Genomic DNA, 23206 nt, shown 5'->3' with positions numbered 1-23206 from the left:
CATCAGAGCACCCTGCTACAAAACCTGTGGGTTTTTTAGATTTTGTAGACGGTTGACTGAGGCAGAAGCAAAGATGGAGCAGTGAGGGATCTTCTGCAGGATTTTAAGACATGCTGCAGAAACATGCAAGCATCTGCACATCTATACATCTATTTTAATGCACAAAATCAATACATTAGACATATTTCCTATTAGAATCTTTTTGTTTTTAGTTTGAAATCATGTAATGTGTGAACCCAGCTGAGAATAAACCCTGTTCAGATTCGGATTCTCAGCTCAAAGGATAAAAATGTACCATAGGTGGCTCCAGCAAAGAGAGGTAGAGTGAAATCTCCCCCCAAGCCACAAAACCAAAATGCTTCTACATTATGAATTACTTCCTGATTAATTAATGAAGACTTATTACTGTACAAGCTAGAAATAGGTGATCTCTATCCGGGCATGAGACACCATCCTTACCAGCTTGAGTCGGAGTTGTCGTGATGGCGGCTGCAGCCATCGTGGGGGCGCTGACATCACTGCTATTGGAAGACGCAGCATGGTCAGCGGTGTCGTCCACCGTGGAGTCCTGCTGTGATGAAGCCGAGGCGCTGTCCGTGCTCCCGTTGGCTGATCGGCTGTGGTTCTTTTGGCCTGTTTGGTGAAGTGTGAGGGTGGTGGGTGCTGTTGGAGACGGGTGAGCGGTTTTGGGTTTGGGATTATCCTGCAGAAAGGAGCAAAAATGGAAAATTTAGAATAATGTGCAAAGTCAGAATCAGGTAGACTTTGAAGTACCAAAATTCAACCACGTGAGAACTGAATGATTGCAAGACCGACACTCTGAAAGAAAGAGAAGATTAAAATGGCTTTGGCTTTGTGATGGAACAGAACGCCAATTACTTACTGTTAAGTAGCTAAAACAACTTTCAGTAATAACTCATATTCTGTGTTTGTGTTACCGTGTGGGGAGGCTGTTCCTTGTGCAGTCCTTGGCTTCCTACATTCTGTGCCCGGAGAGCTCTTCTGAGTCTTGTTATGACAGGACCCTGAAAGTTAAAGAGGATAAAGAGTTTTAGAAAAATACTTCATAAATTACAACATATGTTCATATTGAAGCTCAGATTAGGGCTCTTTTTCTCCCCAAATCTAAAACCTGCACCCTACACTGTCCCATGGTTTTCCCCTACCTTCGCGAGCAGCTGAAGGAGCCCGAGGGACTCGTGGTGGGGCTGGGGCAGGGAGGAGATGGGGCACCCGCTGTCCAGCGTGCAGCTGAGGAGCACACATCGCCCGCCGAGGCTCCACACTGCGTTACAGTTCGGTTGCAAGCAGCAGGTCTCCCAACACGTCGCCCCTCCTTTCCCCATCGCCAGGGGGTACCAGCCTAGGGTGAGGACGCTGCTCCAGTGGATCCCCAGCAACCCGCCGGTCACGCGGCAGAGGTTTGCCGACACACCTGGACAGAGACAGAATCTATGATGGGTTGTACTTACACTATGAGCTATTTATCTAAATGTTTACCACTCAGTGTTAGAAATCATGTTTTTAGAAGCCTCCACCCACTTTTCAACATCTCCTTTGTTTTTCATCAGAGCTTTGTTGGGGATTCTTGGCATTGTCAACGGCAAAGAGGCAAAGTGAAACCAGCAGCTAACTCTGGCCACAACTAGTGAGACTTTTCACGGATTACATTCTCTGCAAAAGCCGACATGCAGCCTCAGTCTGAGCAGTCAGCCAAGTCAGCAGCAGAGAGAGGAAGTGAGGCTTTTCCCTGACAAAACAAGACGCTGATTAAAACCCAAAGCACAGTATGCAGTGCTGACAAAACCCCGTCCTCTGAGCCAGACCTTATCAGACTTTTATCAGCAGAGCAGTGAGCTGGTACAGTTAACAAGAGGCATTGCCCTGGGTGGTAAAATTATTCTTATTCAAGCTGTTTCAGATTCAAATGAGCTCACTGCAATCCATCCACGAAACCAGGTCCAATAAAACAGACAGACTATAAAATACTGAACACTATAAATGTAAAACAGGGAGAAATTGACTGCTTTTTTTTCACCACCACCTGAACGGACATCACAGATATCACAAACACAACAGCCAAAGTAGTTGTGATTGAGACCAGGACAGAGGAATGCAGCTGAGTCACTGGATGACAGAAGAGAACTGCAGATGAGGCAAGAAGTACCTGTTTTACAGGTCTCAATATTCCACCCATAGGAGCAGATATTGAGCAGTGCTCACCAGTCAAACCAACCAAGCACCAAGCCTTTCCTAAATAAATTAACCTGTCACCGTAAAATCGGTATGTTTGTTTTCTGTGTGTTGTTTCATTAGGCTATTGACTATTTAATTTACTTATTGATGGCCGTTATCAAAGTATACTGGAGAAAAAGAGAGCTGACAGTGACCTCGCAGGAACCATGTTTGTTTCAGAAAAGAGTACAAACTACAAAGCATGTAGAGACGTCTGAAGCCATGTGTGTGGGTGTAGTAGAAACCAATACGTGGCTTATATGAAAACCACAACCAAAAGACAAGAGAGTGTCCGGAAACCACCAAAACAATATAAATATCAGATTTTTATTTATATATCAGAAAGTAAATAAAAAAAAGGAAAAGAAAATTATGATGGATAGAAGAAGGATATGTTTCGATAAAGCCTAGTTCAGGCTTGGACCAGCTCTTAGATATGCTGCTATGGGCTTAGACTGCCAGGGGAACTGACACAGTGGGATCCTATCTCTCCCCTCTCTCTCCCTGTCACATTAAAGTTACTAACCATAAACCTTTCTGGACTCCCTGAGCTCCCTTGTCCCGCAGGTTCCTCTGGATTGCTGCTGTAGACGTCCTGCTGCTACAACTACTACTATCTGTCTCACCACTATCACCTCTCTCTCTGCATCTCCCTATATCCCTCTTTCCAACTCCAACTCGGTCAAGGCAGATGCCTGTCTAACATGAGTCTGGTTCTGCTGGAGGTTTCTGCCTGTTAAAGGAAGTTTGTCCTTGCCGCTGTAACTTGCTAAATGCTGCAAAGTGCTCTGCTCATGGTGGATTAAGATGAGATCAGACTGAGTCCTGTCTGTAAGATGGGACTGGACTGGATCTTATCCTGTCTTGATGTTGGGTCTTTGTTAATAATATAATAGAGTACACTCCAGACCTGCTCTGTTTTTATAGAGTCTTCAGATAACATTAGCTGTGATTTGGGGCTATTTAAATAAAGATCGATTGATTGCTGGATTATGTTATAACCATGTTAAGCTATTGCTCATACTTTTCTTGTTTGATGATGCAGCTGAAAATGTACATAATATGTGCATAAGCACTGGAGAATTTTCTGGAGTGTTTTTCATTGTTGTGGTTAATTGCAATAATCATTATAGTCATATATTTGCATAATGCAAGCATATTTGTCCACTCCCATGTTGCTAAGAGTATTAAAAACATAGAGAATATCCCTTAAAGTTCCAGTTACAACAGATATAAAATGCGTGGTTAATTTGAGATTAAGCACAAGTTAACTATGGAAATCATGCCATTAATTGCTTTTAAAACAGCACTAAACTTTACATTCTAATGGAATCATTTCCATTATCAGTGTCTCTGATCGCACGGAGCAACAACATTTTTAGAGTTATAAAGATGAGAGTCAGCAGCTGAATTTGTGGAGCTGGAGAGAGGGCAGTGTGGATTTCAGGATGCCAACCACTGGCAGGTTTCCTGGGGGTGTCCAGTGACAAGACTCTTCTAAGTAGAGTTCATTAAGCTCTAATAAGCATCATTATCATGGACCCTGCAGTTTACCACCTTATTCTTTGGAAATGATTGTAAACAGTGTGCTTTGTTAAACACCTGATCAGCATTTTGATTTCAGCTTGTAAAAAAGACATTAGGAGACGCTGATCACTCACTGAACTACTCACAACGCTAGTAAACGATGTGTCTGTTAAGTACAGAGTCATCTCTGTTTCCATGTGTCAAACTCTGGACAAAGTAAGCTGGAGATGTGAGACCCCTGCGGACAGATTTTGTGTGGGTGACAGACCAAAGATCCTGTGAGGTGGTATTGCTGCAATCCTCATTAATTTCTCTAGTTTATCTCCCACGTCTCTCCCTGACATGCTGTGAACTCAATCCGTGTGTAAACACTGTCTATATATGTCCAATAATCTTAAAAAACCTGAGGACACACACACACACACACAAAAATGCATCCATTTAGATCATCTCAAACAGCAGAGCACCTAACAGAGGCTAATTAGCTACACAAGAGTTAACGTTGACTCTATGGGAGTTTAGCGTAACTCAAGACTGCAAAAATAGATCTTTCTTCATCCAAAATCACACAAAAGCAGTACAGTTTGTTTGAGAAAGGACCCTTTGGCCTCTGTTTGGTCATCCCACCCTTTGTCCGCTCTGTTCCCCAACCCACAACCCACAACCCACACACACACACAGTCCACACACAGAGCCCCTATTGTCCCGTTTCACATTGTAACCCACTGAGCAGAGTGGCATCAGAGAGAAGGCACACAGACACACACTCAGTAGGGGTGCCATTAGTCTTCTGTCTCTGTGCCTCAGAGTAGAAGGACAGTAAACAACAATTACCAAACACCAAACCAGCCGTGGTATCATAACAAGGTTCTGGGAAGGATGAAGACCCACCCTGAGTAACCAAAGGCGTGTGAATCTACCGTGCAGATGACTGCTGTTATTGTTAGCAGGCACAGATGTGGATCACCTTATCAGTTCTCACAGAACAAATGGAGTTTTGGCAGTTGAGTTCAGGGCGGTTTGTTTTACCTGTGGGAGGGGCCAGGAGGAAGAGGTAGGTCAGCGGTAGGAGGAGGACTTGAGGTAAGCTCCAGGTAAGCAGCTTGTGGTGTGCATAGGACATTTTACACAGGGACCAAGGACCTGGAGAGAGGAAATAAAACTCTATTAGTGCACTTTAATAATTAATTTAACAGCAGGAGGAGAGCAAGACAAAGCACCCAAACAAGGCCTGTGAATTACTTTTGGGAAGATGGCTATTTGCTTTATTAGTAAGAGTGAGGCCTGATTGATCGTTTGGCTTGGTCTGGCTGCTTCCTCTGGTACTTTAGACTGTGAGGTAACCTGCACACATGAAAATTAGGGACAAATCCATACTTTTAACGGGTAAAGCCGCAAAGCTTTTAGCACAAATATAATCTGAGTGTGCAGAACTTTGTCACAATTGCACAAATGTTTCTGCAGCTAAAGTATTCTGCATACCTTTGCAATCTATACCTGTGTAGACAAAACCTTCCCCCACATACACAAAGGTTTTCTAGAGTTACAAAACTTTTTCACAAGCTCAACATCCTTAAGCCCCGTATTTCTCCCCGCACAGCCTCGACTTACTTTTGGTGCCACCCGTTTTGTGACTCCCTCACAGAGCAATTGTTTCAGGAAACAGCCTGACTTCGAATTTAACTCCACAAACAGAGGACTGTTTGCAACTTGCCATATGACAATGACGAGGTTTCACTGGCTGCCGTCTCTTTAAATGTTGATCAAGTAAATACCAAAAAATTGCATCCCAGGTAGATTATATCTCGGGTGTTTATAATTGACAAGTTTGTGAAGGATGTCCTGTGTTACGCAAGTGAAGTCAAGTGATCATCCTCTCTGACCAATCAGTCATCTGCACTGTGTGACCTCATATTTTATAACTGGCCCAGATCATCAGAGGTGACACGAAGGAGTGTGTGAGGTACTTTCCAAACTTTGATCTCAAGACACGCCAAAAAAACCCCACTTCTAAGCAAGTTGAGTTGAGGCGACTGATGCTTGATTAAAGATTGATACAGCTCAGACCCAACATCATGATATAATCCAGCACACATCCAGCTCCCTGTAAAATCCCAGAGCGTTGTTTTGATATCAGATGATAATGCATTATTTATTTACTTTTAGGCTTTGGAAGGCCGAGGCTGATGTGTGTCTAACATGAGTCTGGTTCTGCTGAAGGTTTCTGCCTGTTAAAGGAAGTTTGTCCTTGCTGCTGTAACTTGCTAAATGCTGCAAAGTGCTCTGCTCATGGTGGATTAAGATGAGATCAGACTGAGTTCTGTCTGTGAGATGGGACTGGATCTTATCCTTTCTTGATTTTTGGTCTTTGATTAATTGAAGGCAAGTTTTGCTACCTTTGAGTAGAACCAGGCTAGCTGTGTCCCACTGTTTCCAGTCTTTGGGCCTTATATTGATTGGATGCTAATCTATCATTCAGCTCTGAAAGAAGTGGGTTCCCCCAAAAAAGCTCAACTTTTCTTTATACATTGCATGGTGTGAGAACAAATCTATTTCCATCATATTGTCAAATAAAAGTATCTAAAATATACTCACAGGATGATTTCCTTGAATTGTTTGTGAACTATCTTCAAAATAAATTAGATCTGAGGTTATTTTGCATTTTATTAGGATATGATATAGTGTTTTTAGAACCCTTCCAGTCTGGGCTGTCTCCAAAAATAATAACAACAGTTTGTTTAAGCACCTGAATCTCCAGATTGTTATTCAAAATAAAAGCTTAAAAGTAACCGAGCACGCCTTCCAATCAAAGACCACACACAGTCCGTGTTTACCTTTCTCCCCGGCCAGGCGGTGGAAGAAAGAGAAGTGGGAAGAGAGAGGGAGCGAGGAGTTAGGTTGGCAGCAGAGTGCTGGGAGGTGACGGGTGAAGACAGGTCAACACCGGCTCTCTAGGAAAGAGATCCAACATGGCCGCCTCTGGGGCCTTCACAGGCTCAGCTGCTCAAACAGTGAACTGTGAAGTTCAAGGAAAGGAGATGAGATGAGTTAGAATGTGGTTTGTTGGTGACAGGATGAGCACACATGTGGATTTACAGAGATAAACAACTGTTTAACGTTAAGATATCATGGGTGAGGTGATCAGTTTGTGTTACTGTTTGCAAAATAATCTGCTCTCCAGGTGTATGACTTCTCTGAAACTTCAATTTAAGGCTTGTTTTACAGTTTAATGGAATTCAAATATTCTCACTCATATTGTTATCATGATTTGAGCCCTCTTCTAGGAATTATTCCTCCTTCTTTTCTTTGATTACAGACAGACCTAAGTGCTTCAGCTCCTCAGATGAGCACTCCTCAGAATTTGACCGGCCTACAAACCATCAGCTTGATAAGAAAAGTTGATGCAAATAACATTCAAATGCTGGAGATGCTCTGCAAACGCAGCCATAAAAGGAAAGCAACTTGGATTGATGTCCTTAAAATAACATATAGATTTATATTATGTGGCATATTGCAGCTGCATCTGTACAAACAGTAAAACCGTTATCTCCCCCTTGCATAAGAATCCAACCCCTCTGTTGTGCTCATTACAAAGACAGAAATGTATCCTCTGACTGAGCGTAGTGGAGCAAATTAAACAAGTCGCTCTTATTATGCAACTATTCAGCTGATATCCTGTTGACAGCAAAATGACTCACAATCCTGTGAGCTGGCTCCTTTTGAAGTGTCAGATCAAGCAAATAATTCAGACAACGAGTAAGTCAACATAGTTATACGACAGTCCCTCTGTCACAGAAAAAGACGAGACCTCGCGGAATATGCAAAACATACAACCTGAGCTGTGCAATTTATCCATCACACATGTGTAGTCTGTGAGAGAGGTGGCTCATTACACAGCCTGGGAGCTCAGGTCTTGAAATGTGTCGACACTTTAGAGGGTTGCTGTTCGCTCTCCTGCTGTTACTCGTCTCTCCTGTGCAAACTTGACAGCAATCACTCACAACACAGGAGTTTTAGCACTAATCTCAGTCTCTCTGAGGCCTCAGTTTGATGCTCTCTCTCCTGTTTCCTGCTCTTTCCACTATCCTACCCTCTCGGATTTAAGGCATAAAAGCCTAAAATGTAACTTAAAGAAAGAAAGGAAATAAAACTGAGCCTCTCCATGCTGCTGTTGGACGTCTTTGTGACACATGTGGCAGCTTCCTCTGAGTTTAGAGTGTCTCACATGGGTAAACCCCTTGCAGGATGCAAAGTAACGCTATCTCTAAATCGTGGTCCAGACACAGTTTACTTCTTAATGCTTCATATCCTCTCTTTCAGGAAGTGTGATGAGGTACTCTTTCATTTCACACTAATTGGGAGCGATACCAAAATCATGCCCACACGCTGAATGAGTCACAAAATGCAGACAATAGTTTCTTAAATGTTTCAGCGTGTGGGAATCTACCATCTGAGGGTGCAAAGTCACACTCTGATAAGGGTTTTTTATAAGAAATGCATGAAGCTACTCTGACTACAAGAGCCACACTGCACTTTTCCCCCTCTTAAATTTTTATGCAAGTTCTTACAGCAGAAGGGGGGATGAAAAAAAAAAAGCCCAAAAAAGTGGTTGGGGGGCGTGAACAGTGCTAGTCCTGGGACACTGTGTTCAAGACTATAGCAGAACTCTTATCCACAACGTCTCACCAGGAGGCTGCTATGGGGCAGAGTGGAGATAAATCAGGAGTTTTTCGCGAGCATGTGCTGAGCAGACAGTCTGTAAATGTTAGCCAGATGTTATGAATCCATACGGTTGGACAGAAATGATACATGATCTCTATAGGGTGGCGTTTAAAGGAGAGGGTGATACTTTGTGCAGAGTTGGTGCTTCAGTGAGAGTTATTTCAGAGTGAAAGAAGCCTGAGAAATAGAACTGTGTGTAAATACAGTGTTTGGATTGACGTCCGTCATATATTTACAGAAGTTTCCATGCACTTAATAAGCAGACACTGCTGTCACAAACCTGAGGGATCTTCCTCCACATGGGTGCTTGAGCCCCAGCAGCCTCCACCTGTGCTGTAATCAGCAGCTTAGTGAGAACCAAATCCACAAACAGTCATTTGTCCTCTGTGCGCTTGTTTTTTCTATCCCAGGTGAACCCAAAAAAACAGAAAAAAAAACGCTCCCTGGTAGAGTAATCCAGACAAACAGCTTGAGGATCTCAGATCAGTTTCTTCCTCTTTGATGAAATCACAGCAGTGTAGACTCTGCTCCTTCCTTCACAGTGAATTCCCACAGTCCTGTGGCGACTTGGAGTGGATGCAGCAGCAGCAGCAATAACTCTCAGGTGCACTCTGTCACCTGGGCTGATGACAGCTCGGCCATTATGGACTTTTCAATGGCTACTTTTCCCTCGAGATGCTTCTGCAAAACAATGAACTCTGTCACCGAAAAAACCCTCTTATATCCCAAAAAAAGAACAACCTCCCTCTCTGAATCTCTCTCTTTGGCTGTTTTCTTCCTCCTCTTCCTCTTTCTCACAGTTTGCTGCAGTCAATAGCCCACTTGTCAGCTCTTTATTGGCTTCCAGGCAGACAGGTTGGTGGAGCGTTCTCTGTAATGACACCAAGTCCCACGCACAGCTTCTGCTGGCTGCAACAGAAAAGGAAAGTTAGGTTGGTTTTCATTTCAATACGAGGCAGCCGAATCCTTCAAATACACAACATAACAAGAGCAACCTTCCAATTATAATGTAATCATCACAGACAGGGAGAGGCTTACAGCAACAACCATTCCAATCCAGGAATAATATTTAAAAGGTGCAACACGGGCATTACAGAAGTGCCAACAACCCTGTGTTAAGGCATCTTATGGGAGGTTGAAAAAGCACACAATTAGATCATTATGGATTTATCCGATTACAACATCTAACTGCATGTGAACACACAACGTTAGGGAGACTCATAACAGCTTTGGGCGGCATGCCGTTGTGAAAGTGGTGTGTTTGGTTCATTCTGCTCATTTTGTCTAAGAATGTGTAAACAGTAAGTACCGTTGCAACACAGACTAACATTTGTATGCTTTTTTGTCATGGTCGTCACATGTTTTTCCGAGTGCTACTGCGTGTTACATTTTGTAATTATTGATTTCATTGTGGACTAATGGAAGAGTCTATTTGGATATGTCTGTTTGTTTGGTGCAAAGCAAATGTCATAAAATCTAACTTTAACTCATAAATGGATAAATGTGAAATATTAAGTAAATGATTGGCATCAAACAACACAAAAAAACACACATTTTACAACTGAAAGACAATTTTTTTTCAACCAAAGTGGTACCTGTTTTAAAAGGGAAACAGTTTTTATATAAATGTTTGATCTTGAATGATTAAGGACTTCTTCAACATTGATTGTGCACCAATTCTGCACTGGTATGTCCTGCAAATAAAATCAGATGGTTGCTCTTCTATTTGCAATTATTACATTTTTTGTTTATGATCATACATTGACATAATTTACAGCACAGACAGCCATCTACCCAGCTGTGGTTCTCTGCACTGCAGACAGTGCTGAGAGTTTTAAAGTCAGTAATGGGGCACTGATCTGGATTAACAATGTGACGACATAATTTGCAAGTCATCTCAAGCATTATTTTCTGCTTCATACTAAAGCCTGTTCAAAAAGTTTATTTCCAACTCACATGAGAACATATATGTCCTGTTGATGATATGTTAGTGGTAGTCTATATATCGCCTCATAATAACAGATATGGGAGTTAGGATCTATTTTAAAGATTTTTCAAATATCTTGTTAAGGCTGTAAAAATATCAGATCTTCAAATATTTTTATCAATCAAGCAAATTATAGAAAAATCAAAGATTTATATTATTCTGAGAAAAGCACTACTTTATAGCTGTGGTTGAGTCATGTGCAGAAGGGATTTCTTGACTGATTAAAGTGCATGATTGATTGAATGAATGAATGAATGAATGAATGAATGAATGAATGAATGTCTGGCATTCCAATGAGGGCATTAGTTAACGCGCTTGTGATGATATCACTGAGATATTTCATCAAAATGGTGGGCTTTTGCATTATGCATCCTACCAGTCTTACAACTACAGTCAAGATTTATTCAAGGCTGTCAGATAATTTAATAAAGGCCGATACTAATCACAGCCTGCAGAAACACACTGCATGTCACAATATTAAAAACGAGAGCAGGTTAAATCAATAATACAACACCTCTTATGGAGTCACTGCCTCTCGTTTCGGTTTTACTCGTGCCTTTTTTTTTTAATAACATGAAGCTTTGGGTTGAATCCCATGCAGTCTCTTACCTGTATAATCCAGGATCACCCCAGTTTAAGGCACCTTGAGGCTAACAGCTGCTGGCACTCGCTTTCACTACACACCGTGCAGGAGCACCGTGCGTTTTAATGGAAACTGTCACGACATCAGATCAGGGCAGAAAAAAAGGCTGAAGGACTCACAGTTTTTGAGAATGGCACAGGTTCCTTCGCCTGGTCGCTGCGGTGTGTCCTGTCGCCGTTGTTGTTGTCCCCTGTACAGTTAATTAGGTCAGTATTCCTCTCGCTGGTACAGCTGATGTGCTTCTGTGACCAATGTCAAACCAGTCAGGGTGTTAAATACTGCTTCCGGTTTAGATTTTCAAAGTAAAGCAGATAGGGACACAAACGTTGGTCATTTTTGTAGCTGTTAAAGGCACAATTATCGCAATTGACGATACATTTCTTTGATGCAACATTTATAAAATTGTATCAGGTGACATTTCATATTAAAATGAATAGTGGTCTAATGTAGGGTTTGCCTGTACTGCATTTTAACCCTCCTATTATGTTGCGGGTCAAATTGACCCTTTTTAAAGTCTATTTTAGGCAATATATGCCTTCCAAACTAGCTAAATACATTATAAAATATGGGCAGCATGTGACAGAAGATGAGTCGTGCTAATTTATCAACATCACTTCATAAAAAAAAAAATTCAAAATGTAAAATAAAATAAACAAAAATCTGTCATGTAAAACTAAGGTATTTATATTTAGGACTTTCCAATGTACATTAAAACAAGTTTTAACATTAATTTTAATGAGTTATCCTCATTGAACAATGATCTGTGAGAATTAAAGAACACCAATGGACTAAATCTTGATTTAAATGGTTAGTAATGGAGTTGAAAATTAGATTTAAAAAATGTGTATTGGGATTTTTTGGGGTTCTGACACTTTTGGATAATTGAATATGCCTCGGGTCAAATTGACCCAGGAACATTATTGCTCTTCCAGAAAAACAAACATAACAGGCGGGTGAAACTAATTACTGCCTGTACTGCATTTTAAACTGAACCTGGGGGGACAGGGCAGCTGGAACTCTCTCCCCCAACACCTCAGACTCTCTCCCTCACTCACCAACTTCAAATCCTGGCTCAAAACCCACCTATTTAGAAAGGCTTTTAACCTATAATTGATTTCTTTTTGTTATTGTTTTTGCTTTTTGCTTTGCTTTCCCTTTGCTTATCCATTGTATAATTATTTTTTTGTAAAGTGTCTTAGAGAGGCTCAGCTCCAATCTGCACAGATGAAAAGTTCAAACCAAGCCAGAAACCTTGGTGTAATCATAGACTCAGACCTTAATTTCAGCAGCCACATTAAGACAATTACAAAGTCAGCCTGCTATCACCTTAAGAATATATCAAGGATTAAAGGACTTATGTCTCAGCAGGATGCAAAAAAACTCATCCATGCATTTATCTTTAGCAGACTAGACTACTGTAATGGGGTCTTTACAAGACTCCCTAAAAAGTCCATCAGACGACTGCAGCTCATACAGAATGCTGCTGCTCGAGTCCTAACAATTAAGGACCAAAATAGTAGACCACATCACTCCAGTTCTTAGATCTCTACACTGGCTTCCTGTCTGTCAGAGAATAGACTTTAAAATCCTGCTGATGGTTTATAAAGCCCTGAATGGTTTAGGCCCAAAATACATTGCTGATCTGCTGCTACTTTATGAACCACCTCGACCTCTGAGGTCATCAGGTACTGGTCTGCTTTCAGTACCTAGTGTCAGAACAAAACATGGTGAAGCAGCGTTTAGTCATTATGCACCACATATCTGGAACACACCCCCTGAAAGCTGCAGGTCTGCTCCAACTCTCACCTCTTTTAAATCAAAGACTAAGACTTTTTTATTTGCCTCTGCCTTCCTATCTTAGCTCATTTTAACCCACTTTAAATACAAAGATTAATGTAATTTTTAATATATTTCTAATTTTCCTTTCCTTTTCTATGTTTTATTATATTTGTATATTTTAATTTTGTTCTTTTATGCTTGTCTGAATGTTTCCAATGCTTTTAATGTTTTAATGTTAAGCACATTGAGTTGCACTCGTGTATGAAATGCGCTATACAAATAAAGCTGCCTTGCCTAGAGAAACTTTTAAAGCGCTTTTATAAATAAAATGTATTATTATTACTATTAATCTGAAATCGTTAAATATTAATCCGACTACTTCCGCCAAGCGCCACCTGTCGAGCATATGTGAAAAGCGAACGGATAAATCTTAAAGTAAACAGATAACTTTAACTGTTTTTAACTGTTTGTTAAATCAGACGCTCAGTGAAATAATCTGAATTTTAATTTGGCCTAAAAATAACGCTGCATCGTTTGTTTGACGTTACACAGGGGCCAAAATGGCGTCTCCGCCTAACCAAGTATCTCGTCAGTGATTGGCTCCTCGGCATGGTCAGAGCGTTTTGATTGGTTGCTTTGAGCGCCGTGTTCGCGATTTACTTCCGGGTAGTACTCACGAGCTGCTGAACGCGTGAGAGGTGCTGTCAACAAAGTAAGTTATTTTTATTAACGTCCGTTACTTTAAATGTGATATGTTGTATCCTTAACAACTGCTTCGAAAGGTAAACAATACAACAACTGAAAATAAACCATTCAATGTGGGACTAATGAAATGGTTATAATATAGGTTTCCCTCTATTTTCATCTCCTTACATTGCTCTCTCGTTAAATCAAATACTCACACAGGTAACGATGGCTGACGGTGCCGAGGTTAACGGTGGACCTGTCGGGAACAAACCGCTTTCTGATGAAGAGGAGCAAGGAGGAGGAGAAGGTGGAGGAGGCTCAGAGAAGGATGAAGGAGGTGGTCTATCTGACTCCCAGACAGAGGTGTTAGAGAGATGTCTTCATACACTCAAGCATGCTAAAAATGACAGTCACACATTGGCTGCTCTACTACTGGTAAGTGTTTTTATTACTATGCGTGATGTTAGCCTGAATAAGTGTCCAAATTACACAAATCATTTCATCTGATACTCAGTGTTAGCATTGCTGGTTCACCATAAAACTGGGAAATTGAGAGGCAGAAAAGAACTCTTGCCTCAGGTTAGAGCAGTGGCGGAGTCAGGGGGTGGCCAGGGGTGACCATGGCCACCTCTGAAAACTAATTGGCTACCCTGAAACTCTTAAATATGATTGGCTATTTGCCCTGTCAGAGGCATTACTTCTATTCAAATCAGCTATTGTGTATCAGCGAGCTGCAGAGACAGTAGTTTCTGTGGTTTTGAATTTTGTTTTTCTTGAATTTTGTTTTTGTTTTGTTGTTTTTGTTGTTTGACTTTGGACAATCATCTTCATTTTGAGTCCTTAAAGAGCTCAGTTCAGCAGATTTAAATGTTGAGACTCTGTCGAGTTACATTATTAATCTTAACATTAGAAATCTACAAAAATGGAACATTTGTTAAATTATTTTATAAAAGAAGTTAAAGTAAATGTGATTATTGGAAGTAACCCTCCTAGGTTTGGGGTAAGCCCCTAAGGTTTTCCTTAGGCTAATACATCTAGCAATTTCCCAGGGACTCATGCTATGTATTTTTTTTTTCTTTTTTTAAACAAAAGTAAGAGTTTATAGATGATTACATAACTTTGTGAAAGCAGGTAAGATTCATACAAGGAATGCTTTATTAAGGAGAAGGTATTATGCTAATTTTCAGTCTGTATTGTCCCGCTTCATTTCAGCTACTGTCTCTTTAACGCCACATTTTTTTAAGTGTTTAAATTTTTTTATTTTTTTTTTACCCTTTTCTTAACTTGAACACACAAAAAATGTCAGATGGCACAACCAGATATGTGTCCAAATATATGTACTTACCTATCATTTATTCTAACTTAAAGTTTTAGGAAGTATCCCTTAGAGTGGTTACAGTGCTTTACACATTTTTATTTTGTGAGTATATCTTTTATTTACAATATATTGGGATTTTTGCATTCTATTGGCCAGGTATAAAATATAATATGTATATTTTAGGTTGGTTGTACCACCTGACATGGAAAGTGTTACCGTCCACCTATAAGTTGATAAAAGCTTTTCTATTATTATTTAAGAGACATCTACAAACCTTTTAACTCAGCCATGACAATTAGTAGGGTCCTCTGAATTATTTCATATGTTGAAGTCCATTATAACTACTTACTTTCAAAATAAAAGCTCCATGAGTACGGTGGTGCCACCCTGACATTTGAGAACATGCAAATTGCTGGACAAAAGTTTTTAAATAACCTTAGGTGCCTTTAAACTATTGATATTTATGAAATTATGTTTATTTCAAAGCTCTTGTATGTGAAATCATGCAAGGGTGTTTTAATTTGAATTTATTATTATTAAAATACATTTTTTATAGTGTTTTAAGTCAGTTCACTTGCTCTGAAGGTTGCGCCCCCTGATATTTTCAGGGTTTGAGATACTACAAAATAGAATAAATCTCAGTATTTGAATGTACTGAAATTGTATTAAAAATAAGCAGGTTTTATAGAATCAATTGATGTATGTCTTAAAAATAACATTGTTTCAAAATAAAATAATGGATTCGGACACAGAAATATGCACGTCATGTCAATGACCATTAAAATGACAAATTCAATATTGAAATGAAATATGGACATATGTTTTGGACCATAAATCTGACCCATTTCCCCCCTCCCTAGATCACTCGCCTGTGCCCTGCAAACCAGCTCGGCCAACCCACCTTGAGGCGCATCTTTGAGGCAGTGGGTCTGAACCTTCCGGCTCGTCTTTTGGTGACAGCAGTAAGAGGAAGTGAAACCTCTGGGTTACCCCCACATGAACTCCTCTCCCTGGGCACCGCTCTGTTGGCTGCGCTGAGTACAGACCCTGAAATGGCCTCCCATCCCCAGCTCCTCACCACCATCCCTCTTCTGCTGGGCATCTTAGCTAATGGGCCTGTGGATCAGCAGAAACAGGAAGCCCAGGATCAGACGGGGGCACAGGATTCTGTCAATGTGGATAAATCAGCAGAGGAGACCAGTAAGAAGAATCATGATGGAGGCAGTGAAGCCAAAGAAGAAGCGTCATCAAAAGTAAGCTCCTCCTCCAAGCTTGATGGGGCCATGGCTGCTGACTGCTACCAGGTCCTCACAGCCGTGTGTGCCTTACCCAGAGGTCCAGACCAGCTCCTGGGCAGGGGGGGCGTTCCTGCTCTTTGCCAAGCAGTGCAACAAAACCAGACTTTAAGCCATGACAAAGGACTCGCCCTGTTAGGCTGCCTCCTCTCTGGTAAAACCAAAGACAAAGCGTGGAGTAAACACCCTACAGAACTCCTCTCTCTGCTGGTCCTGCTCTCCAAAGACTTCTGCCAAACCAAAGACCAGTCCAGGCTGGACATGTGTGCCAAGTTGGTGCAGTTTTTGCCGCCAGTTGGGGTGGCAGTAGATAACGAGGAGCTGAAGGGAGTCGTGGCCCGGGTATGGGAGGTACTAAGACCCATGATGCAGGCTAAGTTGACACCTAGACAGATTGGGCCGATACTTGTCCTCAGTGCTTGTCTGCTGGACTTTTACGGGTGGGAACTGGTGGGACCTCCTAAGTTCTGCTGCTTACTGGTGAACCGGGCCTGTGTGGAGGTCAGGATGGGTTTGGAGGAGCCGCCTGGTAATGACCTGAGCCCAGAGCTGCAGCACACACTCACAGGTACGGTACTTTTTAACAGAAGTGGAGCCTCTATGATGGTTTGTTGGTTTGATTTATGAAAACAAACCTCTGGTTGTCTTAAAAAACGTGGGCTGACTTTTTATACAAAACTGTTTTCACCTCGCTGCTCCCCAGGCTGTTACCGGATCATGGAGGCCGCCATTGAGCAGGCCTGCTGTCAGGGAGTGACACAGACCCCTGCAGCTCCTCCTCCGACCTCCTCCACCTCTCTTTCTCTGCAACAGAGCAGGCAGGTCCTCAGGGTGCTGGAGGAGGCCTTCTCTGCGTTAATGTACCACCTGCAGCAGGTGAGACAATACAGTAGACACAAGGATACCTGTAGCTAATTCTAGATGTCATGATCATTATTCCAAAAGGATATCTTGGTTTTTAAAAGAGTGATTAGTCAGGTGTAGCCTTTTAACTGGCTGGTAATTTGATTGCATGTTGCATTTATAAATAACAAGCTGACAGGGGTTAAAAAAAAGAGCAATTCTTTATTCTTCCTGCAGACTTGATGCACAGCACGCCAGAGTACACTACATAATTTGCTTTGTATTAGCTTTTTTATGTCATTATTATTCTTTTTTTTAAATGTATTTATTTATTTACTTTCCTTTTTTTTGTCATTTTAAATCGTTTTTTTACGAATTGTTTCCATTTAATTTTTTTCCTCATTTGTTTATTTATTTATTAATTGTATCATTATTTTAGTTCTTTATTTTATTTATGTCTTTTTTCATTATTATTATTTATTTATAATATATATATATTTATTATATTATTTAATTGCATATATCGTAGCCCTGGTTTGATTATCTTGTCTTGTCTTGTTAAAATGTTTAAAAAGTTACAAATAAAATATTAAAAAATATATAAATAAATAAACAACAAGCTCACAACTTGAGATGAAAGAAGAAGGAAGTAGTCCAATTGGAGAAAAATATTGACTTCCTTCCAAAAGTCTTTCAAACAGCGTCATTCCTTACAAAGCTACTCCTCCAAAGTGTGAGGATTTGTTGCCTTTGTTGTTGTTTGTGTGTAAATGTAAGGTTTTTGGGTGTTGTTTTTGCAGTTGTTGATTTGAGAAAAAAGGGGAATTTAAATTGTTATCCCCCCTTGTTCTTTGTATAATCAATAAACTGAAAAAGTAATTAATTAATTAAGAAAATAATCCACCAATTAAGTAACAATGAAAACAAGTAAGTAGGTTTGCAGCCTGACTGACAAACAAGTCAGACTTCCTCTCATTAGAAGATAGTGTTCTGGTTGGATTTCCATTCTTCTTCTCTGTTGGAGCACATGTTACTCCTCTTTATGCCTTGTTTTTTCCTCGGCAGGAATAAAAGGAGAATAGATGCATTGCCAGGGGGAAGAGTGTAAGAGTGTAATGTTTAGGCAGACTAGGAAGATTTAAAGATGGCAGCTTCAGTACGACATCCAATGAACCTGGGATATATAACAACAGTGCCTCTTTAAAATACCGTCAACATGAGAGGCGGAAAGTTTTAAGCATAAATATTTATATGAAAATCCTGACAATGATCCCCTCTAATTTTTTGATGTTTTATAACAACGGTTCATTATTTCTCCTTCTTAAACACGTCTTCTTCTTTGTCTTCCTCGACTATTCTCGGTCTCGTAGGTTGATCCGAGCCGCTACGGTGACCCTTTTATTTTTGCCACATTCCGCTCTCTTTGCTCGTGGCTGGCCGAGGAGACGTCCTGTCTGAAGGAGGAAGTGACCGGTCTCCTGCCATTCCTGATCAGCTACTCCCGGAGCCACCTGCAGGGTGAGAGTGCAGAGCATGGCCTCTCTGATTGGATGGCAGAGGTGTCCGTTAGAGAGGAGAGAGAGGCGTGGACGGGCAAAGAGGCTCTGAGGTGAGGATGACAAAACATGTGAAAAAGAACGACAGAATAAAACATGTTGATACCTTGGTAAGCATCCTCCTCCCTCTCTTCAGGTATCTCCTCCCTGCTCTGTGCCACCTGTCAGCAGAGGAAGGTCCCAGGAAGGTGCTGCTCACGCTGGACACCCCAGCCCTACTGGTGGACTTCCTGACCCGGTGCTGGACGTCCCTCAAGGGGAAAAGTGGGGCGATGACGACCAGGGTTCCCAGCATGGAGACCGCCTGCTCAGCTCTGCTTAACTTCAGCGTTACAGAGCCAGAGAGAGTCAGGTAGCTTCTTTTGAAAGAAGGAAAACTGAATTTAATCACCTGTAATGTGCTCAGTTTGTTTACATTAACACTGACGATGTAGAATTCAACATGTGTGTTCTGTTGTTTAGGAAGGACCCGTGTTTCAGAACCCTGGAGGCCCATCTGAGTGAAGCACTGCCTGTGTTGGTGCATAAACCCTGCCTGCTTGTCCTCGCAGCAAATTACTGCACACTGGGTCTTATGATTGGCCGACTCAAGCCAACCTCCTCGGGTGAATATGCTCAATATGTTTATCACACAATTACCTTCTACTGTTTTTTTCTCCACATGTTAAAACAGGTAAATTCATGGAGTGCAGCACTCAATACGCCAAAAAAAATCCACCTGGGAACAGAATCAGCCAAAAGGAATCAAGCCATCATTACCTCCTATATTTATAACAGCAGACCTCCTCTTGTGAAAAATGTGCTCATATCAGCGGTGATGAACTGACAAAACTATACGAGCCACAGTCATTACTAATGTATTAGTCACCCCTTCTAGTTTCTCTCTGTAACTGCTTTGTAAAAGGCCTGAAGGAGGCAGATCATGTGAGTTGTCAGCAGGGCAGAAATGCTGCTGTGCTAATTAAGAGTGTAAACATCGATGACACTCTTAAAACTATACTTTGTATGAGCTGAGTTTCTCTCTTTTAAGCCTGTATTAATCAGTCAATCTGTCGACTCTGCAGTGTTTCCAACATGTAGACTTCACTAAGCCAAAAAGTACAGCTGCTTAAGACTACCATCTGTAATCCATAACTCACTGGACAGTCATCCCTCGCTCTCTATCCCGGTTTACTTGTTGCAAAGAGTCTGACAAACATAGAATAGAATGGAATGGAATGGAATAGAATAGAATAGAATAGAATAGAATAGAATAGAATAGCCTTTATTTGTCATTGTCAGGTGTACAATGAAATTAGAAGCGCTGCTCCTGAAGGTGCATGTTATAAATACAAATAAAATAAAACAGGTAGAAAAAATGTATAAAAGACTATAAAAACAGTAATAATATAAAACAAATGTCAAATGTAGCCTATACAGTCAGGTCAGGAGAAGAGGTGTTTGGGTTTAAGATATTGCACATATGAAAAGTTTTCACAGTTCCTGGTATTGCATTGACATGAATATTATTGCACAGTTATAAACATAAAATTGCACATGAGGGGTTTGTTTATGTCAGCTGTTTGTGTGTATTTAGTGTTGTGATGGCTCTCAGAAACAGAGAAACAGAAAGAAGAAGAGAGAGAAACATCCTCTGTTAGGTCCCTCTTCAAAATGCATTGATGAGGTGTGACATCTCAGTTATATGGGTCTTTTTATGCTTCTGTTTTAAAAGATTTGAAGTGCATCTAGTTGTTCCGTGTCATTCAGTACCACGCTGAATGACATGGAAAGACAATGTCAATGACATTGTCAACAATCCACGTCCACACTCCACCCACCTGTTGTGAGTTGGGGAGGCAGCAGGTCTACATTTGAAAAGAATGGTCCGCCTGTCCAGCAGAGTAGCATGTCCAGAACATATGTGAAAGGACGGCTGGAGACTGTTTGCAGCTAATTTAGCATGGGCTCTATGAAGCACTTTGCACTGCAGTGAGCCGTAACTATAGGCTGTATATCTGTATATAAAATGGGCGTCATCTAGCTCAGCTCGAAGTGAGGCTGCCGCAAAAACTGCTCCCCCTAGTGGCTGATTGCAGTATAGGTCAATAACTCTGTCTCTGTCAAACTTTAAAAAATAAATACACGTCGTACGAATGTTTCTCACATTCGTATGCTGTGGTGATATGTGGTTATTATTTGACTGTTTTGTGTTCAAGGCCACTTTTTTTCTGAAAAGTTTATTTTGTGTTAGTTATTAGAGGTTAAAAAACAGGGTTTTACATCCAGGTTTGCTTTGATTGACAGCTCCAGTAGAGAGAAACTCTGTAGGACCGTGGAGCTTGTCACACAAATTCCCTGCTGCACAAACTCTGGCTGCAGAAAATTTACAAGATGAAAAAAAATTGTGCCTAGTTTGGAATTTTCACAAGTTATATGATCTCATCACCAACTTACATAATAATTTGGCACACTCATGTCTGCAGATTCTGCATTTATTTAAAAATACAGCCGAAAAGCATCATTTTAACCACACAGTTGAAGAAATATATTCACTATCTGACTCCCTAACAAATTTGAAAACAACTCTTAACATATCTTTTAAAATATTCACAAAAATGCAACTTGCATAATAATTTGGAACATGGTGTATGGATGAAAAATGGTCCAGTGTTTAAAGGCTAAATGTGTAGAGTCGGTCGTCTATCAATCGGAAGGTTGGCGGTTTGATCCCAGCTCCAGCAGTCACATGCCAAAGTGTCCTTGACCAAGACACTGGGTAATACCAATGGTCCCTCACTATATAGCAGCCTCTACCATCAGTGAGTGAATGGGTGTGAATGGGTGAATGTGAAGAGTAGTGTTACAGTGCTTTGAGTGGTCAGACAGACTAGAAAAGTGCTCTATAAGTACCAGTCCATTTACCATTTACCATTGAAAATGTGGTTTTAGCTTATTTTAGCTAGTTTGAGGCAAATGTATCATGATCTGCAGGATGGGAAAATGTGGCACTTATTTAAAAGATTGAAATGGTGTTAGCGGCATGTGTGTCATCATGTTTTCATGTTCTCTGTTGTCAAAAATTAACGCAGTTAGGATTCTAAATGATGGTTCAAAAATGTTTTCTATATGCAATTTCCAACAACTCCTATTTCATTTTCAGGCTCAGTTGAAGCTAGCCACAGGCGCTTCTTCTCCTCAGCTCTCCGGTTCCTCCGCGGCGCTCTGGATTCCAGCTCCAGCCCCGGCCCGGTGAAAGTGAGCCAGAGCTGGGAGGAGAGCTGGGACGAGGTGGAGGAGCTCTGGAGGCTGAGTCTGCAGGCTCTCGGAGGCTGTGTCCGCGCTCAGCCCTGGATCGCCACGCTGGTTAGAGAGGAAGGTTGGCTCAAACACACACTCACCATGCTGGGTCAGTGTAGCGCTCTACCTGACCAGCACACACAGGGAGCGCTAGAGGAGGCTCTGTGTGCGATGGTGGACATGTGCCCTATCTGTAAACGAGAGATGTCAGATATGATGAGGAGGAATGATAAAGGAGCTTTGAGCTCTATGAGGAACCTGAAGAAGTCTGTAGGAGCAAAGTGAAACCAAGAATCTATCTCGTTCACTTTGAGCCAATAAAGGAGGGCTGTTACTGAAGCCAGGCCTGTGTGTATTACTTAAAGCAATCAGTCATGAATGATATGTAACCAGAGTATGGATTTCTTTGCAGAAAAGAAAATTGTGAATTTATTTTTCCTGTGTAGTTTGATGTAAAGGTTCCTCAGCTGAGCTCTGAAGTATGATGGAGTATTGAGGCCAATCCAATCTGACACTGAAGAAAGATAATCTAAGATTTCAAGAATAATGTTGTAATTTTACAAGAACAAACTTATTTTTATGAGTTTAAAGTCACTAGAGAATAAAGCCGTAACTTTCAAATCTACAATCGTCATTTTTTAAGAAAATTGTCATAACATTACGCTGCAGCTTGTTAGGATTTCCATTCTTCAGAATAGACTTTCAAGATTCAGGTTTTATTAAAATCTTCTCTGAAATGTCCCTTCAAATGACTTTTATTCTCCAATAATTACAAGTTTATTTTTCTAAATCTCAGGTTTTTTCTTCAGTGTAGCCCTGATACTCCTTTCCTCTAAAGAGATGCTCTCTACGTGTTATTGTGAATTCCTAATGCCTTTAATAAAGAGCTATTTTGTTAGAAAAGCAACCAGAATCTCTTTTTACTTCTCATATTCTTTCTTGTTTTGTCTTTTTCTAGCTTTAACTGAGGTTTTTCTTATTTTTTGTCACCAACTTCTTGAAGAGCTGCTTTAAATACCTGTTTTACAACCAAAGCACTTTCAAGCAGTTTCACTACTCTGGGCAATTTTGCAATGTTTGACCAAAACTGTGATAACCCTCCTGTCAAACTGGATTCTTTGCTATAAGATGGCTATAAAACTGAAGCTGCTCCCACTCTCTCCCTCCAACCAGGATGCAGCAAGTCCAAGTCATGGATTCTCTTTATGGATGCCTCTCTTGATCAATGTCAAAAAGTTTTATGAAATCTCTGAATCTGAATACAGCCTCGCAAAATAACAGACCCTGCCGCATTCTCAGTCTCTGCCAAACCTTTTCCCCCTGTGTTAAATTGAT

At 40.9% G+C, this 23206-nt stretch overlaps 2 protein-coding genes across 6 annotated transcripts in view; one reads left to right on the top strand and one right to left on the bottom strand.

The window, feature by feature from the left end:
* Positions 1-11400, bottom strand: part of kiaa0319l (KIAA0319-like ortholog) — a 30603-nt gene extending 19203 nt beyond the window's left edge. Inside the window, exons 1-8 of one of the 3 annotated variants that reach the window (XM_034704546.1) lie at positions 11234-11399; positions 9283-9393; positions 8765-9165; positions 6597-6778; positions 4792-4905; positions 1167-1435; positions 939-1025; positions 460-703 (exon numbers count right to left, since the gene is read on the bottom strand). In XM_034704546.1, coding sequence (XP_034560437.1) covers positions 460-703; positions 939-1025; positions 1167-1435; positions 4792-4885 — 694 coding nt within the window. In that variant the 5' untranslated portion in view covers positions 4886-4905; positions 6597-6778; positions 8765-9165; positions 9283-9393; positions 11234-11399. Of the gene's footprint in view, positions 1-459; positions 704-938; positions 1026-1166; positions 1436-4791; positions 4906-6596; positions 6779-8764; positions 9394-11080 lie in introns of all 3 variants that reach the window. The other 2 variants (XM_034704544.1, XM_034704545.1) reach the window with 2 other exon arrangements.
* Positions 11401-13473: 2073 nt separating this feature from the next.
* Positions 13474-22778, top strand: ncdn (neurochondrin). Of its 3 annotated transcripts, none has more exons than XM_034704562.1 (8): positions 13474-13605; positions 13800-14015; positions 15759-16761; positions 16897-17069; positions 18407-18645; positions 18729-18944; positions 19055-19197; positions 21735-22778. In XM_034704562.1, the coding sequence occupies exons 2-8, from the start codon at positions 13806-13808 to the stop codon at positions 22154-22156; spliced, it is 2406 nt and encodes an 801-aa protein (XP_034560453.1). In that variant the 5' UTR covers positions 13474-13605; positions 13800-13805; the 3' UTR covers positions 22157-22778. The 3 variants fall into 3 exon arrangements, with proteins under 3 accessions (XP_034560453.1, XP_034560455.1, XP_034560454.1); XM_034704564.1 differs by having other exon boundaries at positions 13561-13675; XM_034704563.1 differs by lacking the exon at positions 13474-13605 and having other exon boundaries at positions 13689-14015.
* The last annotated feature ends 428 nt before the right edge of the window (positions 22779-23206 follow it).

This window comes from Notolabrus celidotus, chromosome 16, assembly GCF_009762535.1.
Source record: "Notolabrus celidotus isolate fNotCel1 chromosome 16, fNotCel1.pri, whole genome shotgun sequence".
Lineage (NCBI taxonomy): Eukaryota > Metazoa > Chordata > Actinopteri > Labriformes > Labridae > Notolabrus > Notolabrus celidotus.
This window is presented reverse-complemented; position numbering and strand designations above follow the sequence as displayed.

Bases quoted from the DNA above. Each gene is read 5' to 3' on its own strand.
- ncdn (XM_034704562.1), top strand. From the start codon at position 13,806: ATGGCTGACGGTGCCGAGGTTAACGGTGGACCTGTCGGGAACAAACCG. The intron at 18,945-19,054 runs GTAGCTTCTTTT...TCTGTTGTTTAG, and splicing joins ACAGAGCCAGAGAGAGTCAG to GAAGGACCCGTGTTTCAGAA. The intron at 19,198-21,734 runs GTGAATATGCTC...TTTCATTTTCAG, and splicing joins ACTCAAGCCAACCTCCTCGG to GCTCAGTTGAAGCTAGCCAC.